Genomic DNA, 12,086 nt, shown 5'->3' on the forward strand with positions numbered 1-12,086 from the left:
TGAAATTTATTAGAGAGTACGATAAAGTACAAAATTGTTAGAAACATGATAGATAAAGATAGAAAAAAAATATAAATAAGAAATGAGATGTTTCTTATATACACATTTTATGTATATATATATATATATATATATATATATATATATATATGTGTAGATTATTGAAGAAGAACTGACCCTCAGTTGTCACGTTTAATTTATATGTTAATGAGCGGCATGTCACATTTCAGGCGGTACGAAGAGCAACTCGCGGCACAGCCGCCACTGCCACCCGTTCGTTCGCTCTCCCGTTCATTCCACTCTCCTCTTACCCTCCATCCTGGCAAGCCGCGAGTTTATATTTAACTCGCGCCACACACCATGGTACCAGGCGCAGCCCACTTTGCTCCACTCCGCTCTCTTTCTATCTCTTTCTCTCCCACGAGTGCATTCGACTTGCTTCTGTCTGCTCCTCTCTCTCTTTCCCTGTCTCTCTCCCTCTCTCACTTACTCTTTCTCTTTTTCTATCTTCCCGTCTTCTCTGTCTGCTGCATTTTGTTTTTCTTCCTCTCTCTTTTTGTCTATCTTTCTTCCTTTCTCTTTATTTGTCTTTCTCTATGATTGCACTGCACTCCACTTTGCACTTTATACGTTTTAAGAGATACGATTAAAATTCTCTAAAACATTTTCCCTAAATTTTTAATGTTTCTTATCTTTCCCTTTATCTTTTAATCAAACTCAACGAATTCCACAATTATTTACTCCCTCGAACTGGTTATTATTTATATTTACTTACCCGAACCAAGGTACAACACCGATCAATCGGTGTTTATGATTCTATCAATTTAAAACGATATTCCTTTTTTGAAGTTATACTTCTTTTGGCGCGTTTTGTAAAAACTGAAGTTAAATGCGACCGAAAAATCGACACCACGAAGTTGTCGATATTTACGATGCGCGGGCAAATTGAAGTTATTTTTGAGGTTATATTCGTTTTGGTACGCTAAAGAAGTATAACTTCTTACGTACGTAGATAAGTACACACACCAGTTTTTTTTTATTTCTTTTTATTTCTTTTTATCTCTAGCATATAAACCGTTTTACAATTAGTGGCAGGAGTTTTTAAAAATACGTGTCGGATTGAGCCATGCAGCGCGATAGCAACTTCGTTCATTTATCTGTGAGTAATGCCGATCGTCGCGATTGCGCTGCTTCTTTTTTCGTCGAAATATGCTGCTCGATGCACTCGCGCTTCGTTTCATCAGTCATATCAGAAGTTTTACATTAAACACTCAAAGCTACATTCGGAACCGAGCGTGTTGCGAATTGACGATCGTGACCAAACATCGCAACACATTTCACCCTATGGTATTACACGAACAGCGTGATTACGATGCGTTGCGCTAAAACAGCTAATTAAAGTCGATTTTAATTAATAAGTTTTATTCGAGACCTCTTGCCGATATCACGAATTTTCACTTTATTCGTTTTTCTATACTTTTCTTTTTGATCATTTTTTATAAACATTTGTTCATTTACGATGAATTTTATTTATATTTCTTACTTATTGTTAAATTTCTCTCTATCCTTATATATAAAATAATTAAATACAATGGAATAGCGAGTCGATTTATATTCATATATTAAAAAAAAAGAAAAAAGAAGTAAAAATTGTTCGCGTCATTCATAAATTTGATTTAAGATAAGATCTACAAATCGATTTATTGTTACAGAAATGTTCGGACTACAAAGCTTCGAAAGTGAACACCTTTGCAAGAACGGAGCCTCCGGATACACAAGTTACGAAGTCGGTGATAGCTCTTCTACTTCATTATGGTTGGAACAAATTCACGATTATAACGGAAATCGCCTGGTCGACGGTAGCTCGTTCACTCGAGGAACAGGCGACGAAGCACAATCTGACGGTGAATCACTATAGGACCGTCGAGGATCGTCATACTTGTTGCGAAGAGAGGTTACCATGTTGTCAAGTCAGCGTATGGTTTCAACTTATACAGGAGACCAAAAATATGACGAGAAGTCAGTCTACATTTTTTTTTTATCATCACATTTTAATGATCCTGTAATTTGTTCTTATCTCATATTCTTCACACGAATGTTTCTTAAAAACAAATACATAAAGACAATTCTTCAGATGATTGCAAGGTTCTTTAATAATTTTGTTTATAAATTTTCTTTTCTTTTCTATGTTATTTTGTTTTTTTTTAACGTTTTATAAAAATTCAAAAGTTCCAAGTTCGATGACTCGATTACCTACGAAAGAATTGAGGCATTGATAAAATCATTCAACGAAAATTTTCATTTTGATTGTTTCAGTATACATTTTTCTTGGTACCGCAATGTCTTTAATAGATATGATGAATTCGATGCTGAATCAAAGGTTACTGGACAACGGAGAATACATGGTCATACATGTGGATATGATGACATATTCACAACGAGAAGCACAAAAGTACTTATGGAGTTAGTATGCCTGTTATCCAAGCGACCTTCTTCAAAATTAAACCTTCAAGTGATAAATTATGTTTCGGACAAAAATAAAATCGTAAAATCGCGTAGAAATACGTTAATAACGAATTAGATTATTATCATAATTAATATGTCTTGATTTAAATCTTTTCAGAACCAGAACATTTAGACAGTGTGGAAAATTGTCTCGAACCGAAAGACTTTTTAAAGAAGGCAAGATCGCTCATGGTTGTTGCTTCCACACCACCCACTCAAAATTATGAGGAATTTACGAAAAAAGTCCGAGACTACAGTGAAAAGGAACCGTTCAACTTTGTTATTCCAGATCTTCTGAAAAAATATGAAAAGGTATTTTTATAATAGGAATAACGATCGTTAGGACAAAGAAATAACAGCGAGGAGATTCTTTTATCTAAAAAAGATTTGGATTTTTTTTCTTTTATAGTATGTCTCCATTCATGCGGCGTATCTTTATGATTCGGTGAAATTGTATGCTAGAGCATTGGATCAACTTATACGAGATCAACCGGAACATACTCTACAGGAAATCGCTAGTAACGGAACACAAATAATAGAGACGATCATCAAAAATCACACTTATCAAAGTAAGTACGTATGATTTGATAATCGAGACTCGAATACTATTTTCTTTTTTCTTCTCATTCAATTGGATCTACAAAATTTTCTCTATTTTTGAAGTTTTCTTTGTTTTTGCAATATATATATTTATACTTATAATTGTCGTTGCCTGTAGGTGTCAGCGGAGCGACTATAAAATTGGACAAGTTCGGGGATTCGGAGGGAAATTTTTCGGTGCTAGCTCTGAAGAAGGATCCTTTCCGTTTCAACAATTTTTCCTGCGATTATCAAATGAAACCTGTAGGACAGTTTCAGCAGGGTGAAACTCTAGTGAGTGAGTTTAACAGCACTCGTGCGAATCATTCTTTTACATATAGGAATAATGAAGAAAACTAAAATATTGAAATATTGACGCAAAAGAATTATTTTAACAAGTCATTTTCTTTCTCTCCCTTTTCCTTACCCCTCTCTTTTTCTGTTGCTTTCTTCCTATATTTAACGAATATTAAAGTATATTTCTCGCGCAGTTATACAGACCGTCAGAGTCTATGGATTGGCCAGGTAAAAATAAACCGGAAGCCGAGCCAGGTTGTGGTTTTCTTAACGAGCACTGTCCCAAAGATGATACTCACATGCGTAGTATCGTTGTTGCCGGTGTCCTGGGTGTTATATTATTTTGCTCCGCTGTGATTACAATAAGCATCTATCGAAGGTGGAAAATCGAACAAGAGATCGAAGGTTTGCTCTGGAAGATTAACCCAGAGGAGATACGTGGCTATCCTCGTCTCGATAATATGATGTCGTCCCCTAGTAAGGTCAGTGATCTTCAATTTATTATATTAATTTATTTCTTTCAAAAATCTTAATCATTTTTATGAGAATGTATTGTCCTCTCTTGAAGCACACGGGTGCGTCTCCTGTATTGCGTAGTACTTTCTTTTTTTTAGAGATATCTTAATCTCTTAGGTGCATAAAAATACTTTATGTTAAAATCATGATGGGCTTCGCTATGAAAAGGCCGTAAAATAAGAAAGGAATACGTCATTCCTATTTTAAGCTTTCCAACAAAGCATGTAATCTTCGAAAGTTTATCCAAGCTAGCAGTAAGAAGAGATAATTTCCAAAACGGTAGTTACAAGAAATAGTTGCCTAAACAAAATCATACAAAGTATTGTTACCTCATGTGAAAAGTGTTCATGCATTTTATATAAATATTTCAACGGACAATACAGATACGCTCACGATTGATAGAAAAGCATTCTCTTCTTTTTTGGGTATTGTTTTTTCAAAAATATTTCTACATATCCTTTTCCATATTCGTTAAGGATCATGCATTCATCCTAAAAGATAATTCGTCGAAATGGTTACAATCTTTTGTATTCGATCTATTGAGTTGGCAACTAAGTGATTGCGGATTTTAAATAAGAAGGAAAATTCAAAATTTTGCTGAAAAATATAACTTTATTCAATTTGGTACTGTTCAATTAAGATGACCTTTTGCTTCCGTTTAAGCAGTGTCCTAATTCCATATTCATAAAATTTCTGATCTTTGCTATCAAAAAACTAAATTAAATGTGATTTATCTATCGACAAAGTCCGCAATCACTTAATTGCTAACCCAATATAATAGTTGTTTATATATATTTTATTTTTGTATAATTAAATACTTATTAATCATTATATTGGGTTAGACTTTTGAAGAAATAATGTTCTTGTGTAGGAGAATTTATTCTTACGAAACAATTCCTTCATATTATCTGATTCTTAGATCAGAAAACGCGACACAGAATCTCTCCTATTTTATTTAATTATATTTATGTTTTTTACAGTTAAGTTTAGCTAGTGGAATGTCTTACGAATCGAGATGTGGTGGTCAAGTATTCGCACAAACTGGCCATTATCACGGTGTAGTGGTGCGAATAAAGGAATTGAAATTTTCGAAGAAGAAGGATACATCGCGTGATGTTATGAAAGAGATGCGTATTCTTCGTGATATCAGACACGATAATCTGAACTCATTTATCGGTGCGTGTGTAGAACCGATGAGGATCTTGCTAATTACCGATTATTGTGCCAAAGGAAGTCTTTATGTAAGTTTATCTAATATACAGCTTATTTAACCTTAATAATCATTTAATCGTCATTATTTCAAACTTTTGTAGGACATCATTGAAAATGAAGATATAAAATTAGATGATATGTTCATTGCGTCGTTAGTTCACGATCTCATTAAGGTAAGTGATCACTTTGATGGCCAGCGTTCTGTTAGTTCTGTGCTACGCTATCGTAGAGTGATTTTAGAAATGATTTCTGTCGTACAGGGTATGCTTTATATTCACGAAACATCAGTGTTATTCTGTCACGGTAATCTAAAATCTTCTAATTGCGTGGTTACTTCACGTTGGGTACTCCAAGTTTCCGATTTTGGTTTACACGATATGCGTCATTGTGCCGAGTCTGACAGCATTGGAGAACATCAGTATTTTCGAAGTAAGTTTAATAAAAAAAATGACAAACTTTATTCGACGGAAAAGATTATTTAACGTTTAATATTTCAGACCTATTTTGGAAAGCCCCCGAGTTGATGAGGGATCCTAATGCACCGATCAAAGGCACTCAGGAAGGAGATATTTACTCTTTTGCTATTATATTATTTGAAATAATTGGACGAAAAGGACCGTATGGAGGTGTTAATTTGGAACCCAAAGGTAACTATCACGATATTATAAAGAGATTTGAAACTGTAGTGATAGTCTTTTGTTAATCGGCATTTGCCAAAAGGTATAGCTGCAGAAAAAATAAATATGAAACGTTAACAAATTGACAGAAATCATAGAGCGAGTGAAAAGGTTCCCAGAAGATGGTGAACCACCGTTTAGACCTAACATAGAGATACTGTCCGAGTCTGAGGCAGATTGTGCTGAATATATCGTTAGTACTATAACCGACTGTTGGGCGGAATGTCCAGAACTTAGGCCAAACTTCAAAACAATAAGGACAAGATTAAAGAAAATGAAAGATGGTCGGCATCGTAATATAATGGACCAAATGATGGATATGATGGAGAAATATGCGAACAATCTCGAAGATCTAGTCCATGAACGTACGCGTTTACTTTATGAGGAGAAACAAAAAACTGAAGACCTGCTACATAGAATGTTACCTGAGTGAGTTTAATTTACGATCTTTGTTAATAAAAAATATATTTATATAATACTATAGACAATGCAATAACTAACAAACATATTTATATAATACTAGACAGTCTAATAAGTACCATTAATATTTCCATTATTTTTAGTTTTATGAAAAAATACTCGCGAAAAACTATTTCAAGGGGCATCGTAATCTGATGTTAAAAAGAATTGTTTTTTCAAGATTTATTGGTATTTTCTTAAACAGAACCCTATCATATGTTTTGAGTAAATTGATTTTGAATAAAAGAAAATGAAGTACAAAGTAGAAAAATATTAAATTCTCATAGCACTTTGAAACAATGTCTGGTAATTCACGTAAATGAAGCCATATCGATTTGTTTGCTATATAAATTAGAAAACAATAACAAACGAAAAAGATGAATAATTCAAGGTGAATTGCATATTCACTAATTCATTTTTATCCCAAGCGCAATAATCCACGTGTATGCATTTGCACTTGTGATGAAAATATAATCGCGATATGTAATCCATTTTGAATTGTACTTTTCTAATTTCAACTGAAAAAATAAATACGGCCTGTCTCATTTGCATGAATTACCAGACATTATTTCGAAATTCTATGAGAATTTATCGTAATATATTTTGAGAAATACCGACAAGCTTGAAATCTCAAAAAAATAATCTCAAGAACAAATTTTTTTCACTATCAAATGAAATAGCGTGACTTTATTTTGAGTATTTTTCTATATAATAAAAAATAATGGAGATATTAGGAGCAATAATAATTATTGGATCACTTGATATATAATTATTTTTATCATTATCAATGGACAACATTTTTATAAACTTTTTATTTTATTTTATGTAGACCAGTTGCCAATTGTTTAACGAATGGTATAGGAGTAGAACCTGAAGCATTCGATTTGGTAACCATATATTTCAGCGACATTGTTGGTTTCACAGCGATGTCAGCAGAAAGTACACCTTTCCAAGTATGTTTAAGATAGTTAAATTCTTTTTAATTTAACTTTACGTCATTATTAGCATATTAGATTTATATCATTTTTTTAGGTTGTAAACTTTCTCAACGACTTGTATACTCTATTCGACCGCATAATCAAAGGATATGATGTGTACAAAGTTGAAACTATAGGAGATGCCTACATGGTTGTGAGTACAATATATTAGGATATTAAATTTATCAATGAATATCTTTTTTTCATAATTTATTATTTTTTATTAGGTGTCAGGACTACCAATAAAAAATGGAAACAGGCATGCCGGAGAAATAGCATCTATGTCTTTGGAATTACTTAATGCCGTCAAACATCACACAATAGCTCACCGTCCTCAGGAAACTCTTAAACTTCGTATTGGAATTCACACGGGTAAAATAAAATACATAAAGAATAATATATAAGAACCTTACATTGAAACTAATATAAATTAAATAATATAAAACGTGTTTTTTACAAACAAATGCACACAGGCCCTGTAGTCGCAGGAGTAGTAGGATTAACAATGCCTAGATATTGTTTATTTGGTGACACTGTGAATACTGCATCAAGAATGGAATCAAACGGTGAACCATTACGTATTCATATTAGTAGTCAATGCAAGGATGCTTTGGATAAAATAGGTGGTTACATTATCGAGGAACGTGGTTTAGTAAATATGAAAGGAAAGGGCGAAGTGAAAACTTATTGGCTTACAGGAGCCACAGAAAAAGCTATTCAAAAAAGAGAGGTATAAAAAGAATTCATTTATAATTATTATCTTATATTGTTTAATTAATTATTTATGATAATATATCCGTAACTTTGTACTAGAAAGTTTGTTATTTATAGGTGGACGTTGGTGATCTTCCACCACTTTTCTGCAGACCAAGAAGAAGCCCAAAATTTAATCCTGATTCACGTCAGGCATCATTATTAGCTGTTTTAGGTGCTGGTAGTCGAAGACAATCTAGCGTGCCACGTCCAACTGCTGACGATTCGTCCTCACAATGTGGTGGTGGATCGAGTCCAATACCAAAATCACTCCTTACTCGAAAATTGGAACGATCTCCACTTTGTTTATCAGATAGCATATCCAAGAGTACATTGGAAAATGTTCCTCTTCAAGAAGAAACTGAAAATCGTGCTGTTAACATCAAGCTCGCTCTCGACGATTTTTTCACAGATGCTAAACCAAAATTGCTGGGGAATGAAAGAGTTTTATCGATAATTGCATCTTCCTCAACAACTAGCGATTATCCGTCTCAAACAGTTATCAGGGAATCTCGTTCGCTAGATCCTTTTCCATTCGACACTGATACAAAAAGATTCGAACAGGAGAATTTTTGTTGGAAGGAACTGAAAAAGAGTTTTCGATCGTTGGAAAATTGTGACAAGTGTCCACGGACCAACTTGAAAACCGATCTTGCTGGTAAAGTGTTGAACAATAATTATCCAAATGGCAATATGATAATCATACCTCACGTCAATATAACGTCAAATGATGTAGAGACTCCTCTACTAATGGGTGACGAGAGTGGTTGTATAGGAGAAATAGTGCAGGGGAAACGTTGGCGCTCTTTGGATGAAGTGACACCTGATCCTAGTAAGAAAAATGTGCCCGACAAAAAGTCTTCAGCACGAAATTCGATAAAAAGCTGGCTGGTTAGTCTGTTTAACAGTAATGGAATACCCAACAGTGATGTTTCTTTAAGAAAGGGTGTTATTGCTGGATATGATATACAGTCAGAGCATGAAAGTATAGTTTGAATGAATTGTTTTTATTATCCTTACTACGCTTTTCTCCTTTTTAAAAGGAAACAAGTTTATTATAACGTAATAGAAGAATCTTGTATATCGAGAATGAAAGTGTATAATGTATATTTATGTTTATGAGTCATAAGCATGATTAATTGTTGCCATGTTTTTTTTAGATTATGTACGTGAAATTTATATATATACATATATATGTATACATGTATGTATATATATACATATATGTGTGTGTGAAAGTTACCGACAGTGTATATTTTTATTACCTAGATATTTTATAATTCGTACTAAACTGTGCGTCAGCGTCGATGCCGAAAGTGACTTATGTAGCGCAGGACTGTTGCCTTGCCTGTTAAAATTTTTAATCTGAGTACGCAATAAGGACAAGAAACTATTTTATAAATATCGTTCTAACCAAAGTATAAAGAAGCGCAAGATCATTCTGATCTCTTATGAGTTAGCGTATTAAAACTTCTTGCATAGAAGAAAACAGGCTAACGCAGCTGGAGTATACGTACGTCTTCCACATACATCGTTCAATTTGCTCCATGCTCATGTTTAAAGTATGTGCATATGGTGTATGTACATCAATTACCTGCATATGTATACATGTACGTATATATGTATATGTATATGTATATCTATGTACACACTCGTGTATATCTATATGTATCTATAATTTTAAACTTGTTCACTAAAGGAAGCAAATTATCTGTATGGCTGTGAAAAGTGAACTAGATTGTACCTAAGGTGCTTAGTAATATATGATGTTGTTAAATGTACATAACTGAACAATAATATATCAATACAAAAAAAAATGTGAATTAAAAAGAATTTCTACCCTACATAAAAATGTAAACCGACATCCATAAGGAAAATGTGTCTTAATAGAAAATATATATCCTTGTATAAAAATAGATTAAAAATCTTGAAACTTTTGAAATAATACACGCTTATGTTTTTTTTTATAAATAACAGCAAGATATTCTTTATTTATTTCAATATTTTACTTTTTTAAGAGATACATTAATATCGAATCTAATAAATTTGGTATGTATTTACATAAATTATATAGAATTTTAGATCTAACAGTTACAACCATGAATTAAAATTTACTATCGTCACAGATATTTTATTGTATTATTCGTGACCAGCATAGAATTTACCCAAGAAATCTTTTGGTTTTGGATTAAATGTGTCTTTAAAGCAAAATAAAAGATTTCCTGTAGGTTTCCATATAGCTACTACCTCCTGCAATTCCATTTGACCCTAATAAAATAATGTATTATATCCTGTTAATTAAAATAGTCGTAAAGGGCTAAGATTATTAAATCATTCATTTGTTTCAATAAAAAATTTCTCTTATTAGGTATTGAATATACTTAAATATTAATAAAGAAATAAAAACTTAAATACTTAAATATATTAACAATTAAATGAAATAATATCAATAAAAACAATTATAATAAACTATTATTACCTTGATTATAAGTAAGTCAATTACTCTTAAATCTGTCACATACTTATTCCGTAGAAATTCTGAGCGTACTTTTTCTAAACATTGCTTCTGTGTATATGATATGTCATAATCAGAAACTGTAATATAAATAAAAATGTGCAGGATAAATATTTGTTATAAGTGCTTAGAAAAACATTATATATATATATATATATATATAATATATATAATGCTTATATAAGAGATTATTTGAATAACTACTATTATTTTTTTAAATTTCATACTGTTTAAAGGAAAAGCTATTCACATTGATTTTAATATAATCAAAATGAATACATAATTTTATTTCAAATTATGTACATTATTCTTTTATTGTTAAATAGGAATTTTTAGGTTAAGTAACAAAGTTGTAACTTAAATAAAAATATGAATTAGTAGCGAGAAATATTTTTCCACATACGCATAATAGGTATTTGTCTACACCAAGCTTTATAAAGTGCTAAAACTCTTCTATGTGCATCAACATGATTAGTAGACAAAAGAGGTCGAGCATTACGAATAACTTGTACACCCGTGGACGAAGCCATCTTGGACACTATGCAGTATTCAAATATGCACCTACTACTCTAATTTCAAAACCATGCAGTTACTAAAATGATGCTCATCAAACGTCGAATAAATTATTTATAAAATCATTTTGCTTAAACTAATTTATCACGTCTTTTTTTAAATATTTTATAGAAATAAACACACACACAATGTATTCGTAATAAGAAACATAAGAGTAAACTTGAAAAAGTGATTAAGTTTACATAGTTTATAAAAAAGATGTCATTTCATGTAGTATATGCATTAAGCAACATACATTAAAAATCAATTGTTTATTATTCTGATTACATGGATATAGAACATTTAAACGTTAATTTTATATTAAATTAAACCATTCATTTTACATTAAGTATATACTTCGTATAGTTCATGGTACAATCGATCTGCACATGCGCATCGATTGACATACTCGATTTTCGTTAGAGTGCACTTGGCATTATTATAATCTTTCAATATATATTTATTTTGATTTGAAAGTAAGTATAATATTTATAAAACATAAGAATTTAGTTTTTTTTATTTCTTCGATCTGTTATAATTGTTTCATTCCTAATAATTTATGACGTAAAAATATTATACTTTTCATTTCTTTATAATTCTATACATTTATCTATACAGTGGTTCTCTATATGATAAAATCTGAGCAATTAATATTACGATGTGATTTATATTTGTATAATTGTATTATACAACGCAAATACTGTTGAATAATTTAAGTGCATTGTATAGATTTAATTTTTTAAATTTTATTTACACTAAATGTATCAATATTCTTTATGTATACTTATTTCTACCACAGCGGATCAAATGACCATTCTTCAAAAAGTCATATATTTTATGATTTATGTATAGCAAAAAATATATATATACTATCTATGCAATAAGAATTCTTGACTCACTAAATACCATAATAATTTATAAGAATTGCTGCCAAAAATTTTGTAATCGGTCATTTGACCAGTCATGGTAAGTTTAATATTAAGCAGCATTTGAAATAATTAAAAAGTAATCGGTATTATTCTAAATAATTTTCTAAACAATATT

The 12,086-nt window shown here is 31.5% G+C and overlaps 2 protein-coding genes across 7 annotated transcripts in view; one reads left to right on the forward strand and one right to left on the reverse strand.

The window, feature by feature from the left end:
• LOC106784209 (guanylate cyclase 32E-like) overlaps window positions 1-9,780 on the forward strand; it is a 77,204-nt gene extending 67,424 nt beyond the window's left edge. For 5 of the 6 annotated variants that reach the window (XM_014743509.1, XM_014743504.1, XM_014743506.1 and 2 more), the window contains exons 6-21: window positions 1,713-2,019; window positions 2,317-2,463; window positions 2,624-2,817; window positions 2,915-3,074; window positions 3,224-3,378; window positions 3,576-3,863; window positions 4,878-5,138; window positions 5,211-5,282; window positions 5,370-5,538; window positions 5,607-5,756; window positions 5,876-6,215; window positions 7,075-7,198; window positions 7,278-7,376; window positions 7,450-7,594; window positions 7,696-7,952; window positions 8,054-9,780. In XM_014743509.1, the coding sequence (XP_014598995.1) occupies window positions 1,713-2,019; window positions 2,317-2,463; window positions 2,624-2,817; window positions 2,915-3,074; window positions 3,224-3,378; window positions 3,576-3,863; window positions 4,878-5,138; window positions 5,211-5,282; window positions 5,370-5,538; window positions 5,607-5,756; window positions 5,876-6,215; window positions 7,075-7,198; window positions 7,278-7,376; window positions 7,450-7,594; window positions 7,696-7,952; window positions 8,054-8,971 (3,786 nt within the window). In that variant the 3' untranslated portion in view covers window positions 8,972-9,780. The remainder of the gene's footprint in view (window positions 1-1,712; window positions 2,020-2,316; window positions 2,464-2,623; window positions 2,818-2,914; window positions 3,075-3,223; window positions 3,379-3,575; window positions 3,864-4,877; window positions 5,139-5,210; window positions 5,283-5,369; window positions 5,539-5,606; window positions 5,757-5,875; window positions 6,216-7,074; window positions 7,199-7,277; window positions 7,377-7,449; window positions 7,595-7,695; window positions 7,953-8,053) is intronic. The other variant, XM_014743510.1, reaches the window with a different exon arrangement.
• A 152-nt stretch (window positions 9,781-9,932) lies between these two features.
• LOC106784215 (NADH dehydrogenase [ubiquinone] 1 alpha subcomplex subunit 6) lies at window positions 9,933-11,324 on the reverse strand. The gene is made up of 3 exons (XM_014743518.1): window positions 10,894-11,324; window positions 10,455-10,570; window positions 9,933-10,243 (listed from the first exon to the last, which is right to left on the reverse strand). Exons 1-3 carry the CDS (start codon window positions 11,018-11,020, stop codon window positions 10,115-10,117), a joined length of 372 nt encoding a protein of 123 aa, XP_014599004.1. The 5' UTR covers window positions 11,021-11,324; the 3' UTR covers window positions 9,933-10,114.
• Window positions 11,325-12,086: the final 762 nt, after the last annotated feature.

This window comes from Polistes canadensis, unplaced genomic scaffold (assembly GCF_001313835.1).
Source record: "Polistes canadensis isolate GaletaPanama2010 unplaced genomic scaffold, ASM131383v1 scaffold_32, whole genome shotgun sequence".
Lineage (NCBI taxonomy): Eukaryota > Metazoa > Arthropoda > Insecta > Hymenoptera > Vespidae > Polistes > Polistes canadensis.

Coding starts and splice junctions, on each gene's coding strand:
- LOC106784215 (XM_014743518.1), bottom strand. CDS start 11,020: ATGGCTTCGTCCACGGGTGTACAAGTTATTCGTAATGCTCGACCTCTT. Junction 10,571..10,893: donor TAGACAAATACCTATTATGC/GTATGTGGAAAA, acceptor TTTATATTACAG/TTTCTGATTATGACATATCA. Junction 10,244..10,454: donor TTGACTTACTTATAATCAAG/GTAATAATAGTT, acceptor TTATTTTATTAG/GGTCAAATGGAATTGCAGGA.